Source organism: Penicillium hispanicum (genome assembly GCF_028827665.1).
Source record: "Penicillium hispanicum strain IBT 35686 chromosome Unknown utg000003l_segment0_segment0, whole genome shotgun sequence".
NCBI lineage: Eukaryota > Fungi > Ascomycota > Eurotiomycetes > Eurotiales > Aspergillaceae > Penicillium > Penicillium hispanicum.
This window is the reverse complement of record NW_026623195.1, coordinates 2510468-2529524: the sequence shown is the minus strand read 5'-3', so window position 1 is coordinate 2529524 and position 19057 is coordinate 2510468. Positions and strand designations below refer to the sequence as shown.

At 53.5% G+C, this 19057-nt stretch overlaps 7 protein-coding genes across 7 annotated transcripts; 4 read left to right on the top strand and 3 right to left on the bottom strand.

The window, feature by feature from the left end:
* Nucleotides 1–279: 279 nt before the first annotated feature.
* Nucleotides 280–1398, top strand: N7459_003386 (Gfo/Idh/MocA family protein; the record flags this gene model as incomplete). The annotated part of the gene is made up of 1 exon (XM_056942570.1): nucleotides 280–1398. The coding sequence occupies one exon, from the start codon at nucleotides 280–282 to the stop codon at nucleotides 1396–1398; it is 1119 nt and encodes a 372-aa protein (XP_056802453.1).
* A 323-nt stretch (nucleotides 1399–1721) lies between these two features.
* On the bottom strand, nucleotides 1722–3581 carry N7459_003385 (sugar porter family MFS transporter; the record flags this gene model as incomplete). Its single annotated transcript, XM_056942569.1, has 4 exons — nucleotides 1722–2111; nucleotides 2174–2485; nucleotides 2554–2955; nucleotides 3045–3581. 4 exons carry the CDS (start codon nucleotides 3579–3581, stop codon nucleotides 1722–1724), a joined length of 1641 nt encoding a protein of 546 aa, XP_056802452.1.
* Nucleotides 3582–5758: 2177 nt separating this feature from the next.
* Nucleotides 5759–7057, bottom strand: N7459_003384 (inositol monophosphatase family protein; the record flags this gene model as incomplete). Its single annotated transcript, XM_056942568.1, has 6 exons — nucleotides 5759–5867; nucleotides 5921–6052; nucleotides 6114–6552; nucleotides 6612–6700; nucleotides 6751–6802; nucleotides 6871–7057. The coding sequence occupies 6 exons, from the start codon at nucleotides 7055–7057 to the stop codon at nucleotides 5759–5761; spliced, it is 1008 nt and encodes a 335-aa protein (XP_056802451.1).
* A 397-nt stretch (nucleotides 7058–7454) lies between these two features.
* Nucleotides 7455–8870, top strand: N7459_003383 (uncharacterized protein; the record flags this gene model as incomplete). Its single annotated transcript, XM_056942567.1, has 1 exon — nucleotides 7455–8870. One exon carries the CDS (start codon nucleotides 7455–7457, stop codon nucleotides 8868–8870), a length of 1416 nt encoding a protein of 471 aa, XP_056802450.1.
* Nucleotides 8871–9740: 870 nt separating this feature from the next.
* N7459_003382 (type II 3-dehydroquinate dehydratase) lies at nucleotides 9741–10208 on the top strand (the record flags this gene model as incomplete). Its single annotated transcript, XM_056942566.1, has 1 exon — nucleotides 9741–10208. The coding sequence occupies one exon, from the start codon at nucleotides 9741–9743 to the stop codon at nucleotides 10206–10208; it is 468 nt and encodes a 155-aa protein (XP_056802449.1).
* Nucleotides 10209–10684: 476 nt separating this feature from the next.
* N7459_003381 (putative C6 transcription factor QutA) lies at nucleotides 10685–13543 on the bottom strand (the record flags this gene model as incomplete). The annotated part of the gene is made up of 2 exons (XM_056942565.1): nucleotides 10685–10880; nucleotides 10947–13543. The coding sequence occupies 2 exons, from the start codon at nucleotides 13541–13543 to the stop codon at nucleotides 10685–10687; spliced, it is 2793 nt and encodes a 930-aa protein (XP_056802448.1).
* An 846-nt stretch (nucleotides 13544–14389) lies between these two features.
* Nucleotides 14390–17167, top strand: N7459_003380 (putative quinate pathway repressor protein QutR; the record flags this gene model as incomplete). Its single annotated transcript, XM_056942564.1, has 2 exons — nucleotides 14390–16858; nucleotides 16913–17167. The coding sequence occupies 2 exons, from the start codon at nucleotides 14390–14392 to the stop codon at nucleotides 17165–17167; spliced, it is 2724 nt and encodes a 907-aa protein (XP_056802447.1).
* Nucleotides 17168–19057: the final 1890 nt, after the last annotated feature.

Genomic DNA, 19057 nt, shown 5'->3' with positions numbered 1-19057 from the left:
GCCGGCTTGCAAATGCCTCGTCGGTTGTTGCCAACCCACTTTCCCCAGCTCTTTCGAAACATAATGAGCGTGGGCCCCGGGTATGACCTTCTGAATTCTGGTCATTGCCAAGGTCATTGACCCCGATATGGCCGCCAATTCAGTCTCCCCGCGGAGAGTGCTCCGCGGGGATCAATCTGCACATACCCCTCTGAGGCCCCGGACGCTGCCTGCAATCTACCCCAGATTCAGCTCTTCGAGGTTGCTTCCGTTTCAACCTCTCGGATCTTTCAAACCACTATGTCTGTCTCAATCAAAGTCGCCGTCATCGGGGCAGGTCTCATCGGGCCCCGCCATGCACAGTCGGTCATCGCCAATCCATCCACAGAGCTGGTTGGATTCGTCGACCCTGCGCCATCAGGCAAAGTTACAGCATCCCAGCTGAAGACCAACTATTTCCCCTCGGTGGCTGCCCTACTGGAATCCTTCCACCGACCCAACGCCGCAATCGTGTGCACGCCCAACCACACCCACGTTCCGATAGCCAAAGAGCTACTAGCAGGCGGCGTCCACGTCCTCCTGGAGAAGCCCGTGAGCGACACCCTCGAAAACGGGCGCTCACTGCTCGAGTTCGCTCAGTCCCCAGCCTGCGCTCACCTCAAGCTCCTCGTTGGCCATCACCGCCGTTTCAACCCCTACGTGCGCGCCACCAAGGCCGTCCTAGACGCGGGATCGCTGGGCCGCCCCATCGCCGTCAACGGCCTGTGGACGCTCTATAAGCCCGACGCATACTTCGCAGCCCCGGCTGACTGGCGCGCCTCGCGGGCCCGCGGGGGCGGCGTCATCCCCATCAACCTCGTCCACGACATCGACTTGATGCACCACTTCTTCGGCGCGGTGGTGCGCGTGCACGCCGAGCGGACGCTCCCGCAGCGTCCGAGCCCGCCACACAACGCGGACGAGGGCGCCGCGCTCACGCTACGCTTTGCCTCGGGCGTGGTCGGGACGTTCCTGGTCTGCGACGCGGCGCCGTCGCCGCATAATTTCGAGACGGGGACCGGCGAGAACCCGATGATCCCGCGTGTGCCGGCGGGCGAGGCGTCGGACTTTTATCGTATCTTTGGCTCGGAGGCTTCGCTCAGTGTGCCAGATTTGACCCGCTGGAGTTACGATGGTCGACCGGAGAAGAGCTGGTCGCAGCCTTTGCAGGCGGAGAAGATTGCGGTGCCGGATTATGCGGCTCCATTTGATCTCCAGCTGACGCACTTCGTGGAGGTTATCCGGGGAGACGCGAGCCCGAGCTGTTCGGGAGAAGAGGGCTTGCGTGCCCTGGTCGTCTGTGAGGCTGTTCAGAGGGCGATGGAGACGGGCCAGCCGGTCGATATTGACGTTGACTTGTTGGCAAATGCTGCTCAGTGAGAGTTGGCAAGTACGAGTCGAGATTAGTTATTATTATCATGAGAGGGGAATCGAAAGAAGATGTTGTACTTACCATTTCCGAGCAGGAGGGATCGACGACCGTCGAATTGCGCTATGCTTTTGTCTTCATTCTTGCGCTCTCTACAATACGGAGGATCACACTTCTCGCACGGAATTGATCGGATTGTCATCAAATGCTGGTATTCGCGATTATATCATGCGTGGCAAAAACAGCAACCTTTCCGTTCATTGTCAACCCCCCACTGAAACACTATTTAATTTCAAAATACAAGCCGTGAAATATCGAATCCCGCCTAAACTCATCAGGCGTACTTGGCACCATCATGTGCACCAACATTCTCCACCTGCTCAGCGCCAATCTTGCTTGCCGCGAGACCCGACTCTTCTATATCGCGACGGAACCGCTCCTCCTCCTCGCGCAGCTTCGAGACCATCTCGCCGTGCGCGCGCCAGACAGGCTTGATCTCGAAAAGCTGGTCCATACTCTCGAGCGGAACGCCCTTGGTCTCTGGGACTAGGAAGTACACAAACACGATGGAGCAGAGCATCAGGGACGCAAAAAAGAAGTACACGCCATAGCTCATGGCGGAGAACATCTGTGGCGTGAAACGCGAGACGAGGAAGTTCCAAAGCCAGTTTGACGCAGCTGCGCAGGACTGAGCAAGGGAACGCATATTTGGGTCGAACATTTCCTGGGGCAGTTGTTAGCGATTCCTTGATAGGTGATCGTTGTATTGCGAGGCCGGGTGCTTACCGAGTTCAAAACCCAGGGAGTACCGTTCCAGGTCGGAGTATAGAACACCGTCCACAGGTAAAAGAAGAACATGGCAGCGATGCCACCGCCATCCATGCGTGTCTTCTTGTGCTTCTCCGGCTCAGCAATCTTGATATACGCGCCAACAATCCACAAGCAGACGGAGCCACCTGCAGCGCCAACCAGCAGCAACATACGGCGACCGACGCGGTCGATCAGGTACAGCAGCCACACGAAAGTGACAACGGTCTTGACGACTCCGAAAATGCCCGTGGTGAATAGGCTGGTGTTGGTACCAGTGACACCAATGCTCTGAAAAGGAATCAGTAACTCGCCCACTCACACGCAAACCGGGGACTATTTGATGTATCACCACTCACCTTGAACACAGTCGGGGAATAGTAATTAATGGCATTGATACCGGAGCCATTTTGCCAGAAGAAAAGCATACTACCGAGGAATAAACGCCACATCACCTTCTTGCTGGTACCAGCAGCCTTAAACGGCTTCCAGAAACCAAGGCCAATGCTCGTGCGCTGCTCTTCCAAGGCCTGGTCAATGGCTCCAATCTCCTCGATCATATAGATGTCGTCCTCCGGCAGGTTACGCATCCAGCAGAGATTCTTGATGGCCTGCTCGCGGCGGCCACGGAGGAACAACCAACGAGGTGACTCGCGGATGAAGACCCCTCCGATCACCAAGAGGCCAGCAGGAATTAACTGGATGGCAAAGGGGATGATCCATTGCTTGTGGCTAGGAGGCATCGTCTCGCTGACGCCGTACTAAGGTTATACTGTTAGCACTCTAAAGCCATAGTGTGTGGGGGTCAGTGGGGTCAGTGGGGTCAGTGGGGAGAGAAATGAACACTCACGTTGATCCAGAAGCCTACCAAACCACCAATCTGCCAGCCAAGTTCGTACACACCGACCAGTCTACCTCGGATCGCCGGGGGAGATAGTTCGGAAATGTAAATAGGAGTAATATTGGAGCCCGCGCCGACGCCCAGGCCGGCTAGGACTCGCCCAGCGTAGATTAAACCCAGACCGCGCTCGCCGTTGGCACCTAACATGAGACCAGCACCAAGAGTAAACACCAGAGCGGAAACAATCAGGGCAATCTTCCGGCCCCAGAAATGACCCACTGGGTACGCAAAGAAGGCGCCGAAGAAGGCACCGGCTTGGTAGCAGGAGACAATGTTGGCGCTGAGTAGATCCTGAGTGTCCGGACTCATGGCAGCGAAGTTGAATTCATCCTTGAACGACTGTAGGGCTAGCGTCGTGCCGATGAAGGCACTATCGTAACCGATCATGCATGAGATGCAGGATGCCACCGCGGCCAGGAGATAGATCTTCCAGTTGTAGACAGCCTTGGGCGTAGGCCGGTCCTCGACCAGCTTCAGGATGGACATGGCGACGACTCAAGAATGGCAGGTGACAGAAGCAATAAAGCGGTTAGATAGAGCTGCGGGGATGCGCTTCACCTGGACTGCCAATGCAGTGGGCAAGGGGGCAATTGGATCTCCCTCGAAGAGAAAGTCGTCACGTCTGCAGTGAGAGTGCAGGTATCGTACTGTGGGGGGATGGGAAGTATGGGGTAATGGGGTAGAAGGATTGATCCGGGGGACAGGCGCGATCTAAATAGCCACGCGTCTCCCCGGATGAATAGAGCTTATCCTACCCTGGGGGGAAAGAGAAGGAATCCGGGGTCGACTCCATGGGGAGGGCGAAAATTGTGGGGATGCGGAGGCGGAGAAGAGTATAACACAAATTCCACGCTCAACGCTCTTGAGAATGGAGGCCAAGGCGGCAAAACGATATGGAGGGCGCTCGTGACGAAGAGAACAAAGCGCAGTAGGTTAAAGGCAGTCTTCCCCGGAGAGTTTGCAAAAATCTTATGGCTCTTGAGAGTTGCGATGGCGTTTCTCCTGATGGGCGATTGGACCGACGGGCTGAAAATCTCTGCTGGTTGGGTGAGTCTATGTGAAATTGTGGGGATGGCCGATGTCGCCGTGGAGGGGAGCATTCTGGCCCGGGAGACGTCCCCAGCTTGAGACAGTAGCGAATACGGGGTACCCCAGGGGGCAACGAAGTGCACGATCCAGTCGGGACGGGTCGTGGATTGCAAGAATCACGTTGCATCTGATTCGCAGAGCTGAATGGAGCCATGCGCGAGTCGTCGCGGGAACAACCAATGGTTGCCAGCAATGTTCTGTATGGCGGGGAAAAGCACTCCCCCGGTGGTCTCGCTCGGTTCAGATCGGACGCAACGCATTGGTTGCATGGAGGCATTGACCTGTCGGCTATTATAAGGCCATCTATCTCATTGGCGTAAACTTTGCATAGAAACAAAGCGGATTCCCCAGGGGGGAGGCGAGGTGGCCTAGCAAAGCATTCAACCCTCGGACACAGGGATGTAGATTGGCCTGGCGACAAAAATCCTGAGGAGCATTTGAGAAGGTCGAGGGCTGTAATGAAGAGAACATTCGTACAAGTCCCTAAATCTTAAGATTGAAACTGAGGGGGGAATGATCAGAGTGGAAGCCGGGGGATGTGGGAGGCGAAAACGATGGAAAAGGTTTTTCCACCGGCCGCTCTACGATGACAACTTGCGACGGTAAAAACCTGAATATAGTTTCACCTGATGCCGCCCGGCCAACGTCGACACATTTACGACTACTCGCGATATTTATATCCCCCCTCGTTTCCTCCGCACAAGTACCGATAGTACCGATTGCTATTTTCATATTCCTCATCCTTATTCCTATCCTATGCACCCAACTATAGCTATGCCCTCCGTCACAATTGCCTAGACCCTATCAGAGGAGCTTATTACCATCCCCTCTAACCGCAATAGCATAGCGTATCTATACAGCTACCCTCTTAAACTCGCTATCGCCCCCTCTACACTAGACTATCTATAACACTCTGGGTCTAGACACAAATCCCACTATTCAGCGTCTATGGCATATCTGCCACTTACTCGCCGCCATCGTCTCCGGTATCCCCAACTACCCACCAAAACCCCCAAAGAACTTTTCACCCGCGCTATGATCTAGGCCTTCCTAGGCACTACGGCCGACGCACCGAACTAGTAAGGTGTTATCCTGGAGGTATGCTACTACCATGTTCCCTGGATAGTGATCGCCTAATTAGCCCCCATCGGCGGCTGGGACGGGATTTTAGGCTCAGAGGCCCTGGTCTGGCAATATCTTGAGTAAACCCGTCTCTGGACAGGGCGTGATATTGTCGGCATGTCTGGCCTGGTGCAGCATGTTAAGGATATAGCGGCCAAGACGGTTGCCGAGCGGGCAGCCAACAAATCCAGCCTGTGATTGATGTCTCCGTGTTTCTTAATGCTCTATTAACGATTGTATAGATCAAAATTTCTTGTATTATGAATGGCGTCGGTTGTGCGATACATAACTCTGAATCTACATATACAGGACGTGTCAAGTGTGTATATAACTAGATGCATATTTAAATGTCCAATATTATACCGAAAAGGCTATACAAGCCTGTGACCTTGAGCCGCTCTAGAAGAGTGAAATACCCTAATATATGGTTATAGGTACCTTCCAATGGACGCTTATGCACCGGGCCGTGAATATGACAGCTGGCGGACCCGCCGCCAGACCTCACGCACAGTGCGCTCCTGCGACTCGCGGCCAGTCTCAGTCGCGGAGGGACCAGCGGGTCTAGAATCAAATCAATTAGCACTACCCATGAGAAGTATGAGCGAGAAACCTACCGAATAGCAAGATAGAGCCGGCTCCCCAGTCGCACATCTTCAATAGGTGCCGTATCCGGGTCCTCGGGCGCATTAGCAGTAGTAACGAGCCCACCAGCTTCGAGGAGAATCGCAACACCAGCAGCGACGTCCCTAAGTCAAGGAGTCAGCAGATCTGCGCTAAAAAGCAGTCAATTACATCAAGAGCACTCACCACTCCCAGCAACCACCTTCCCACCAGATATCAAATGACCCCATAGCCGTATACGCCAGATCCAGCGTCGCACTGCCCAGACTGCGCATCCCATGCACCATTCCGCCCTTACCATCTCGGCCGCCCAGCTCGGCCGCCATATTCGTGAAACTCTCGATCTTGCGACTCATATTACCATCCGGTGTGTCGCGGCGATCCTTGCCCCATTCAAATGAGAATATGCATTGCGAGGGTGCATTAGCCGGCATCGGCGGAATGGAAGGTTTGCGGATGAGTGGGAGCTGGCGCTTCTCGTTGAGCCAGGCACCGCGACCACTGCAGGCGGAGAAGAGCTGATCTTGGAAGGGGGCGTAGATGACACCGATCACGGGACGGTGCTGCACGATGAAGCCGATCGAGATGCAGAACATGGGGAAGAGGTGGGTGTAGTTGACAGTGCCTGAGATGCACGGGTCAATGCAAGTCGGAGAAACAGTACCGGGACGGGGGGAGGTCTACCATCGAGCGGATCAATGCACCACGTCGGCTGTTCGTCAATCAGATAGTCGCGCGACTGGCCTTTGGCGTAGCTCTCTTCGCCGAGGAACCTGGGCACGTCAGCATCGCTGGCCTCTTGGATGCGAGGTGGGAGACGGACTTGTGCGTGGGGTATTTGCTTTGAAGTGTATTCCGAATAAATACTTCGACGTCTATCGCAAGACAGTCAGCTCCAGCTACAGGATCGCCGCCTCGTCTGATCCGGTTTATCTCAACGTACCTTCGTCGGTCTGAGTCACGATATCGACAGAACTGTCCTTCTCCTCGAACTTCTGCGAGTGGCCTTCGCTCCCGGAGATACGCTGCTCAACACGCTCCATCAGCAGCTCGCCGGCCTTGCGACCTAGATCCACGGCGAAGGCGTATATCTCGTCGAGCTCATTCTGGGAGAAGATTCCGATGGCCATGGCGGGATTGGAAGGGAGGTGAGTGGGAGTTGTAGAGTTGAGATCGCGTGAGCTCGGTCAATTGAGTCACTCGGTGAAAGATGGAGCAGCGAAAACTACCGTCGCTAGCCGATTTGCCTTATCCGCGCATCCCCCACTTCGGTGGAGCGGCTGATGTTGCCTTCTCCACCTCAACACGATTGTTCCTGATTTCTGAAGACACATAGATCTCTCGTTTCTCTCTCTCTAGATTGTCTACGGACTACAGTTCTCGATCTCTATTGAGAGTAGCCTTCCTGTCGACTCTATCAGATTGAGGGAACTCACTACACCTCTTTCCACCCACAACCTTCCTATCCCCAAACAAATCGCCTCGTCACGAGAAACAGCCGACGACCAATCTTCCTGAATCTGAAATATGGAGCCCCAGATGTGTTACGATGACGTAGCATGGGAGCAATCCGACGACGTCTCTGACAATTGGCTGCTTCAGTTTCTTGATATCAATGTCAAGAAACCGATTGCGAAATTTATCCTGAAACATGATACTGGAGATGATCCAGAGTTTACGATTTTTCGAAAGGGATCTTTCAACATCACGTTACGAATGAAGTATACATACAACGCAACCAATATCCGCTTCTCACAGCCTGGCGCTATTCTTTTTCCCGAGGAGAAAGTGAAGAACGAAGTTGCTGTGATGCGATATATATCGGATCAGACATCAATCCCGGTTCCATTCGTTCTTCACTCGGGCACAAAGGACGACAGCCCCCTTAACCTAGGCCCTTTTATTATGATGAGCTATATTGAGCATACAACAACCATGTATGATGCTCTTAATATACCCGAATGTCCGAATGACCGGAGGGGTTTCCTTGATCCAAATATTGATAAAGATCAACTTGGGTTGCTATACACAGAGCTAGCAAAGACCCTACTTCAGCTTTCTAAGCCAGACTTTCCCAGAATAGGGTCCCTTAATCAGGTGGATGATTTTTCCTGGGAAGTGGCCAGCCGACCATTATCAATGAATATGAATGAGCTCGTGCGTTTAGGGACACTACCTCGATCAAAACTTCCATCTCTCGATGGTACTTTTAACACAGCGTCTTCATATATCGAGACCCTGGCACAGCTCAACATCCAGCATTTACTCCATCAACGAAATGATGCAGTACATTCTGCCGACGATTGTCGCCGGAAGTTTGTAGCAAGACAGTTGTTTTACAAGCTTGCTAGGGACAAGAAACTGTCTCTGCCAGATTATGAGAATGGTCCATTTAAACTCTGGTGTGATGATTTCCGGCCAGCCAATGTTCTTCTCAATGAAGATATGCATATTGCCGGCGTGGTGGATTGGGAGTTCACTTATGCAGCACCGGTGGAGTTTTCGTACGCACCACCATGGTGGCTCCTTATCGAGAAGCCTGAGTACTGGTCTAGAGGCATCGAGGACTGGACCCAAGTATTCGATCGCCGCCTAAAGACGCTCCTCGCGGCAATGAGGCATTGTGAAGATATGGACGTTCAGCATGGCCAGCGACGGCTCTCGGATCAGATGCAACGGAGCTGGGAGAGTGGTGACTTCTGGGTGGTGTATGCGATTTTGCACAGCTTTGCATTCGACGCGATCTACTGGCAGAAGATCGATCGACGATTCTTTGGGCCTACGGAGACTGACGATCCCAGCGAGGCATGGAAAGAGCGATTGGACCTACTGGATGACATCCAAAGGAGTGAGATGGAACAGCTGGTGACGAAGAAACTTGGGGAGATGGAAGACAGGATCTTGGCATGGGACCCGGATGAGTATACTGAAGAATTTCGCTAGGAGCTGAGGAGAAGAAGAGCAGAGAAGGCAAAAGAGGACCAGGCTGGCGAGACTGCAAATTGAACGCAGGTAGATGATCATGTGTCCTGCAAATGGTGATCTAGATGATGTCTCTGACCGTAGTATCGCTTGTACAGAGTAGCACTGGTCTGTGAAAAATCACAATACTTCACTGAATTATCAGAAATGATTGCTGATCAGTCTGGATGTTAGATGTATATAAACCCACAAGTTTCTAAAAAAGAAATCATTTTAATGCTGTTCTTCCCGCTTCGATCTACCTCAGGACAGCAAGACCTATATCCATGGAGTGGGAAGAACTGCCCGAGTGGGCAAGAGAGGTGTAGCTAATTCATCCGTTACCCAGCACGAAGTGGAATTATGGATGCGGATTAAGATTTCCTCGGGAAGGTGGATGAGCAGACCGCTGACAAGTGGTCGAATCCCACACAGGAAGAGAAACAGAGACGAGTTGGGTCGAGATGATGGTTAGGAACTCCTACATACAAATAAGTAGGAGTGGATTATGTGGGGCCTCGAGCTTGAATTCCTGCTATTAATTTCTAGCTTTCTCTCTGCCTTTGGCTATTGCATCGACTGTTGTCCTCCTTGGTCTGAGTATCCATCCAATCTATCCTGGTGGATGGTTAGTCTGGAAGATGGCACTCACCACGCCATGACGATCGAATACCCGAATCACCCGCAATGGAGTAAATTACCGTCCCCCACGGCAAAGCGCTCAACCGCAAAATGCGGAGAACTACGCACGCGGATCACTAAACCAGCAACTTAATCATCCCCAATGCCACCATTCCAAGTCCCAGTCCAATTCTAATTCCACCTCGACCTTCTACATCTCACATTCACAAAATGGGCAAGTCCATCCTCCTCATCAACGGCCCCAACCTCAACCTGCTGGGCACCCGCGAACCCCACATCTACGGCTCAACCACTCTTGCCGACGTCGAGGTGAACTGCAAGACTGTCGCCGCCGGCCTGAACGCCTCTCTGGACGCCTTCCAGTCGAACCACGAGGGCGCAATTGTGGACCGTATCCAGGCAGCACGCGGCCGCGTCGATGGCATCGTGATCAACCCCGGCGCGTACACGCATACTTCCGTTGCCATCCGCGATGCGTTGCTCGGCGTGGGGATCCCGTTTATCGAGCTCCATGTGAGCAACGTGCATGCGCGCGAGCCGTGGAGACACCACTCGTACTTTAGCGACAAGGCGGCGGGGATTATCGTTGGGTTGGGCGTGCATGGGTATAAGGTTGCGGTTGAGCATGTCGCGTTGAATTTCGAGGAGAAGGAGAAGGAGACTAAGGCTGTGCTGTAATGGGATCTTCCGATCTCTCGGTTGATGTCTTCGGTTGGGAAGAAAAGTGCCTTGATGTGTAAATAGTTATACAAATGAGAAATGGTATTATGTGCATGAATTGGTTTCAGCTGCTGCCAACGGTATCTATACACACATGGATACTTTTGATTTGAGTGTTGCTGCAGAGTCTGGATCCCTCTAGGGCTTAGTAGACCGCTTATGTATGTGTTGCGGTGCGAAAAGAAAAGTGACAATAGATCTCCCAACCGTCCAGAGCCGTTGTTCCCAAAAAAGCGATCGTACAACATGGTCTCGTACATTACCTAGTCATCTCAGGGCCTTGCCCACCCAGACTTGATCGCTCACTGACAGGCGTGGAAGGCCTCTCAAAGACCCGAGTGCCCCGAATAATCTGATTTGCAATCAACCATCAGCCCGGGGCGACGCGCCGACCAGCGGCTTTTACTCTGAAGCATCAAGCTGCTGAGTCTAGGTTATCGCTTCGGTGTCCCTGACATGTTAAGTGACTGGGATTCTCTCCGAACGCCAGACGAGGATCCATTGACAGGTAGTTGTTGGGTCTGCGCTAGCAGGAAAGGCTCGATTTGACTTGAAAACGAGTACATCTCCGGCACCCCCGATTCTGAGACGAAGCCAAGGTTTTGCATAAACTCGGGTTGGTTGTCGGCTCTAGGGAAGGTCGTGAGTGATTGACCTACCAAGATGTGCATCGTATTAAAGAATACAAAAACTTACTTCTCAGCACCGTCCAGTGATGCCAGCTCATCAAACAAAGCATCCAGATCCGGGGCAATTCGCGGCTGTCGGCGCGGTGGCCCATATCCATCCATGTCGACAAAAGGACTAAGACCGAGAGAAGGGTCTTGATATGGTGCATGGTACTGAGAGCCTGGGGGGAAGTTCGGTGTGAGTTCGGGGATCATCGCCGGGCCCTTGTGGGATTTGGACGGAGCTGAAGTAGTCTGACGAAGTCCACTACCCATTCCACCTGCATCTAATTGTCCTGGTTGTGCCGAGACTTCCGAAGCACCACCCACGGTTGTCAAAGATGGAGTGGGAGTAGGAAGCAAGGAAGCTCCATCGTCAATGCTTTGTGTGGCTCTGAGCCAGGGAGTGGAAACGAACGGATCGGATGTCGATGAGGGGTGGCTGTTGTCAGTGGGACCGTGGCCTTCTGTTGAAGAGACAAGGTGACGAGGGGTGCTAGTGGCTGGCATAACAATATGCATAGTGGACTCTTCGGCTGCTGGAATTTCTGGTTGTCGTGACGTAGGAGATACCACGGTTCCCTGGGTATAGTGGGTTGTTGCAGAAGAGGTAGACAGCCGATCTGGCACAGACCAGAGCTGCCCAAGGTGGGATGAAAATGACTGAATCTTGCTTCGTATACCCATTTCAAGATCAGATGCAAGTTCCCGAGAGAAGGAACGGGGAATGGCGTGTTTCAAGATCATTCCAAAGGTTGGAATAGTGGCTGAGAAGCTGTATGTTTCCATATATACCTGCAATAGCTGTAACAATCGCTGGGAGCTTTCAATCGCGCGAGCTCTGTGGGGCATTTCCGGAATGTTTTGGTCGCTCTCACGCGCAGCGATCTGCAAGCTTACTGCCGAGCAGATGCTCTGGTGTGTCATCTCAAGTGCGAAGATGTGTGGAGATGCCAGCTTCACGGGCCGGCTTTGCAAGTCAACTCGGTAGCTCTTTGAAAGGGACGATGCCCATCGCTGTAAATGAAGCTCCAGTGACTCTAGTTGTGACCTGGAGATCGTGGGGTCTTGTTTGTAGCAGCAGAGGTCATTAAGAATAGAGACCAGGGAGACGAGACGATTGAACGTGCTGAGTGCATGAAGCGGTCCGCGTTGCATGGACGCCCGGGATGACTGTGTAGGCCGGAGACCGGTTTGGTCCTCCCAGGGATGCCACTCCTCCAGCCCATCCTCATTTATAAATCCAACTCGAGCTAGATCGTCTTTCCGCAGGGAAGGGCACTGCGAGGTCTGCTCTGCAATGAGAGTCTCAAGCACAAAACACCCTAAAAAGACGTGTCTGGCTCGTCCCTGCTGCTTGCGTTGTTCAGAGGTTCCCGATGGCGAAGGGAAAGAAGGTTGATCCAGGCCCAAAGTCTGTGCGATTCGAACTGCATGTCCAACAAGCATCCAGGCCGCAGTCCACTCCTGTTGGCCAAACTTGATGAGGGACAGAATCAGTAATGCCTGAACATGTCCAAGTTCATAGGGACCATTCTCTGAAGGAATCAGGCCCCTGGCAGTGTTGTACAATTGTGATGAATTAAACCGACCATCTGATTGACCATCAACTTCACAAGTAGCGCTAATAGAGGCATTTTGGAGTGAGGCAAGGGTCAAAGCGGCCCAGAGTGAAGCGTGATCCCCAGACCCAGATGCGGCCCGAGACGTGTATACGTCACCCTCGGTATACTGGAACGCCGTTCGAAGTATGTCATGCTTCTCCAGAATAGGAAACCAGCATTGCGTATATGAGAAGTAGATGTCAAGGAGAGGCCATGCATTGCAAGGGAGTTGGAGAGAAGTATCGGTAGAGGTCGATCGAGGGTCGTTGGGATTAAGAGATATGGTGATGGTGGGCGAGGTAAACTCGCTTGAGATCGTTTGAGCTCCAGAGTCACGCGTACGATACACTGGAGTCCTCTGAGGGACTGAGCTGATCATCGAGGCACGCGGTGGCGATACTCCCGGCAGAGGTGCCTCACGATGGTCCAGTCCTTCCGGGACCTGCCATTCCTGGGCCTCGGAAGAGGCGAGAATCCCATCGACATCTAACGGGGTATCGCCGTCACCGTACGCCTGGAGACTCCGCTCTTTCTCCTCTTCCGGCTGCTCCAAGACGACCAGCATCCGCTCGATGTCCCGCAGCACGGTACTGTTCTTGAAGGAAGACATTAAGGTGTCCAATCCCTCGGCTTCCTTCCCCATCGTGGCCAGGTGACTCGGCAAATTGACTGATCTCATTAGAGCTCGCATCACATCTTCGCTACCCTGGATCTTCTGGAAGACCAGCCCCCAAAGCAGCTCGAGTGATCGAATGTATCCTGTGGGAAGGCCTCGCTTCTTAGGATTGGCCTTGTAGGTACAGGGTCGGCATAGCGACGCGCAGGTCGAGCACACCGGCTGAATGCCATCGCATTTGTCCTTCTTGGATCGGCAACTGTCGCACGCTCGCGACACGCGTTGTCGCTTCCGCTGGGCGGCCAGGTCCTCCGGCCCAATCGATTTGCCATCGTCGTCCGGATCTGGCCAACGTCGCTTCGATTTACCGCTCGCCCCGGCGGCTTGGCGAGGGTCGGCGCTCATGATGATTGATACGATGATCGACAAGGCAGTTTCGGGCGCATGTTTCTGTGACGCGATCGTAGGCAAGAAAGGGTGTGAATCTTTTGCCGACGGGGGCAGCGTAGACCAGCAGGCGAGCTACGCCATGAAAGAGTCCGCCCCCACTGTCGATAGATGGACCGTGCGAAACGATGCCACAAGAGCACTGGGGTAGAGGCACGCAGAGATCGGAGGAATAAAAAGGAAGGTTGCACACAGAGAAAGCAGAGGGCACTGCCGAGGTCGTACGAGGAGGACAGGATTCTGCGTTCCGGGGAAGGTCACGGATACCCGCTCAGTCGGTGAGCCAGTCGCGATTGGGCAAAATGTCAGGCTGGGCGGGGCGCCGCGAGTGCTGCTGGAGACTGGTTGAAGAGCTGCCACTATGATTGTAGTGGTGCCTTCGGAGTTAACTAGGGGACTTGGAGTGCGCAGAGCAATGGTCAATAGTGAGAATGCCAAATTCTATTGCAATTACTACCTCGTTTCTCTCCTGCTTCCAAGCCCAATACACCACAGCAGCCACTATACAATACGCGCGAACTCGCATGTACCCCGCGGGGAAAACCGCATTGCCGGCTGAGCAAATGTCCGGCGGTACCGGCGTACCGATCTAGTAATGTAACGACCCGTTCCATAAGCATTCATTTTCTCTCCCCGCAAAACTCTCCACCGCACCAGCCAACTGCGTTCTCTTCCCATCGACGCTAACTGCCCCAGCTCCTTCTCTCGAAAGTCCCAAGCTTCCACGTCTGCCCACCCTGTTGCCCGACGTTGCTGGGGGTTATGGACCCTGGTATTTTCTTCGCCTAACGGCTCGAATGCGACATGTCTCTCCTGGTGCGCCCGCCCAAGCGCAAATTACACGACGATGCCGACGAGGGGCCTCGGAAACACAGCGCTGCTAGCCTCGCCTCGTGGGGGTCACCCAACTGCTCGCAATCACTGTCCAGCTCATGCCGACCGAGCGAACAGTCAGAAACACATGGCGAGACCCATCCGAACGCAACCTCCCTACGAGAGTTACACTCCAACCGTGCCTCGCCGGTCCTCTTCGACAAGGGCCACCTGCAGACCCCGCGCAGGTTCAGCCCCAGCGCCTCCGTGGTTCTCATTGGGATTCGGGGCACTGGAAAATCTAGTCTGGCAGTCATCCTCGCAGCATCATCTGGACGGCGCTTGATCGATGCCGATCGGTACTTCCACCAGATAACCGGCTGCTCCCGCGCCGCATTTAAGAAAGACAACGCCCATGCCCAATACCGACAGCAGGAGGCGCGAGTGTTTGAGTTGATGCTGGCTGACAACCAAGAAGGTTGTGTCATTGCCTGCGGTGCGGGCTCGATGGAGCCCAGTGGGCAAAGACTCCTGAGGGAATATGCGCAGACACACCCGGTCATTCACGTCATCCGAGACCCCGATAGTATCCAGTCATACCTCAAAGCCTGGGATACGCAGAAGGTGCGCCACTTTTTGGAGATATCCGGTCCGATATACCGAGCCTGTTCGAACCTAGAATTCTTCAACCTGTCCGAGGCCGCCAGCAGCGAGCACTGGATCAAGGATGGCCAGGATTCGTCACCGGGACCTAAGTTAGACCAGAGATCACATACGCCCACTCCGTTCTTGACTTTAAAGCGTGTTCAGCGAGACTTCCTCCGTTTCATTGCTTCTGTGACCGGCGACCACGCCGAGTTGACCCGCCAGCATGCATCATTTCCCTTGTCGCTACTGCCGGTTGAGTCTCGAACATACACATCCGCAGTATCAGTCCCCTTTTCCGCACTATGTGAGAAGGGGTTGGATATTGAAGAGCTCGAGTTTGGCACCGATGCCTTCGAGCTGGCAATCGACGTCACCAGTCCTTCTGATCAGCTGGGAGCCGACTCGAATCTGGCGGACGGCATCAGTCAGATAGTGTCAACCATTCGTCGGAATATTATTGTGCCATTGATCTATCATGTCGAAAGCTATGCCACGCCTAGAGGACCTCTCTCCCCCGCTCAGAGCGCACGATCGACCGATGAAACCTACCTCAACCTAGTTCGACATGGCCTGCGGCTTGCCCCAGAGTTTCTCACAGTTGACCTATCTCGGGATGACAGCCTGCTCTTTCAAATTTTCAGCGTCCGAGGATTCACTCGTATCATTGGTCACTTTGAAACATTCCAGCCACTGCGTGGAGGCTGGGATGGTGATGAGTATATGACAATCTATGAACGAGCCAAACGGATTGGGTGTGATATGGTGCGAATCTGCCAGCCAGCGGAAACTATGGACGATAATCTTGCGGTGCAACGATTCCGACAACGTATTCAGAGCCTTCCAGTCTCTGGAATACCTCTGATCGCTTATAATACTGGTCCTCTTGGACGCATGTCGCGGTGCTTTAATCCTATCTTGACCCCAGTCACACATTCATCTCTCATCCATCAAAGACCATCTCAAATGCGCCCCTATATTACTGGTCATGAAGCTCAACAAGCGCTGTTCAGCTCATTTGCTCTGGACCCGATGCAGTACTTTGTCTTTGGTGCCAATGTCACCTACAGTATGTCACCTGCAATGCACAACACCGCCTTCAAGCTGTGCGGAATGCCTCACGTCTACTCGATATTTCAATCACCTACCATCCGCGGCCTCAACGACCTTGTTGAAAATCAATTCTTTGGGGGGTCAAGTGTCAGTCTTCCTTACAAGACAGAAGTGATTCCCCTTCTCCACTCCATGTCACCGCACGCTCGGGCCATCGGCGCCGTCAACACTTTGATCCCAATCCGAAATAATGACGACTCAGATCCTCGCTTGTCACAGGAATCCTCTATCTATCTTGAGAAGAGCCGCGCCGGTCCCATCAAGGGTTTACACGGGGATAATACCGACTGGATTGGGATCTGCAATTGTATCCGTCGAGGCCTCTCACCCGCAAATGCAGTGCGACCCTCTTCAAGTGGTCTCGTTATTGGGTCCGGTGGTATGGCGCGTGCTGCTATCTACTCAATGATCCATCTTGGGGTGCAGAACATCTTCGTTTACAATCGCACTCCAGGCAACGCAGAGAAGCTTGCTCATCATTACAATCGCCAAGATATCTTTTCCACCGAACCAAGCCGGGTTAATGAGCGCCCTAGAGTCAGCACTCTCACTTCCTTGGACGAACCATGGCCGACATCTTATAAGCAACCAACGATTATCGTGTCCGGTATCCCAGCTCATAGTCTTGGTGGTCAACCCGCACCCAATTTCCATGTGCCGTCTCAGTGGCTCGAAAGCCCAACCGGCGGCGTGGTCGTCGATGCAAGTACATCTGTTTTAAACCATACCTGACTCTTCAACTAACTCGCGGTTCAGTTGGCATATAAACCTCTCAATACCCCTCTTATGAAGCAGATTAGGAGTTTATCTCACCGCGGATGGGTCGCTCTGGACGGTCTTGACGTTCTTCCGGAACAAGGTTTTGCTCAATTTGAGCTGTTCACCGGCCGTCGCGCTCCACGTCGCTTGATGCGAACCATCGTCCTCCAAAAATACGTCGAGGAGGAAGGGCACGACGATCCCAGTTCTATCCGGTACCGACTGCAGAATCTGGATGGACAACCTACTTGAGGGATCGGCGAGTGTCTCAGGACTTCGCTGCCATTATTACTTTGCCCGTGTGGCGGCTATGGATCCGAAATCCAACCACCAGCTTCGGAAGCTAGACTTTTGTCTTCTGGCTCTAATTTGGCAATCTTTGCCATCGTTTGACGAACCTAGGTGCTCTGAACCAGGTCCGTGCGAATTATTCTTGGAGGCTCTGGTGATTGAGCTTCGACCTTGTCGGGACCAATCAATATGGAATGTCACTCTATATCTGGCTTTGCGGTGCTTCCAGGGGGTACCTGCTCCCGAATATATGTGACGAAAACAAGCCATTGCTTGGCGTGGAAGATAACCACTTCCGATTGCTGAGCTTTATGAACGGGAAATGTATATTACGAACAGCTTCTAGGCTACGAACTACTTGGCGGAGTACGACACCATTAAGGCCCTTCTTGTCGAACCTACATGAGGCTGAGCAGCGTAGTGCTGTGAAGATCGACATTGCTCCGAGCCTGGCCACAACATGTTACTCGGCCTCGTAGACGGTAAAGTTTCAGATTGCCGGTCTAGAGCCTGGGGTTCCTCACGCCTGACTATCGACGTATCAGTCCCTGCTTCGCCAAGGCCGGTCTGCGTGGGTGTACATGCTTCACACGATCCGATAGGTCAGAGCTAAGCCGGGTACAGTCTCCAGACAATCCCCAGTGGTCAGACGCGGCAAACGAGTCCAACAAGACGATGCAGGGCCCTGTACAAAGATAGTGTAGTACCCTATCTCTCTCTTCACCCGTCCGGCTGGATCGATCGACGCAGCAAACTTGGTAAGGTTATTGGCTGCGGCCTTGGAGGGTAGGACTATGCACCGCTGCAAGGGCCTCGGAATCGAGAGTTGCTGAGACCGGGACCGTGTGCAAAATTCGGAACAGGAGAGGCTTTTCTGCAGGAGGCTAAAACTCCGTCGATGGCACTTAGATAGCCGATCGAACATTCCTCGAGGGAGCAATAACGCACGATAGATTGCTCTAGCCCGGCGCCCGACAATCCTGCGGCGCAAGCGATCACCTGCAGGATGATATGACATGCTCAAATGAAAGATTCTACCGATTTGAGCAACGTTAAACCAGGACTTTTGTCACCACGCGAAGACGTTTCAGAATTCTGAAACGCCAGCGCGGCCTGAGCTGCGGCAGGATTCGTAGGGGGGCTGAATGCATCTCGCCCGACCGGCACACTAGGCCCTTCGGTACATGAGCAGGATGCCCAGGCTTCTGTGCCAGTCTCGACCGGGAATCATCTTCCGCCAAGCCCTATAATACAGTCGATGCTCCAGCGGTGATGACCCGATCTCTAGGGGAAGGGGGCGCACCGCCAACTGTTTGAGACAGACGAGCCGTTCCACGGGTGCAAACTGCGCCGGGGCGGAGACTCCATGCCCAAATCGGCTGTAGATCCGGAGCGGATGCCTCGCGAGTGGATGCTGGGAGAACTGCCGTGTCAGATCGCGCGGGACTTAAGGAAGTGAACGAGGTCGCACCTGGTGCAACGCGCCTCGAAGCCTCTACCTTGTCGCGTTAGAGACTTGAAGGAGACTCGGGAGAGGCCGAGGACGGTCCATCCTCACCATGACTCCATCTGTAGATAGATCGTCCAGTCCCCTCTTCGCAGCAGCGTGCAGATCACCCTAATTAAATCCCAAGGGGGATCTGATTGGGCCGTGCGCCCCTACTCATGGGCAGCAATGCGGCCCGCACGTTCTGGGCGTCGTCAGGTCGAGCATCCACGTAGACGTAGACGTGCGTATCTCAACGTGCTGGAGGTTGTAAATTGAAGGATCGGGAGACCAGCAGAAGCGTGTGATGCAAAGGTGGGAAATCTGCCGTGCGTGGGGAAACCGCAGTTCCAGACTTCAGTTCT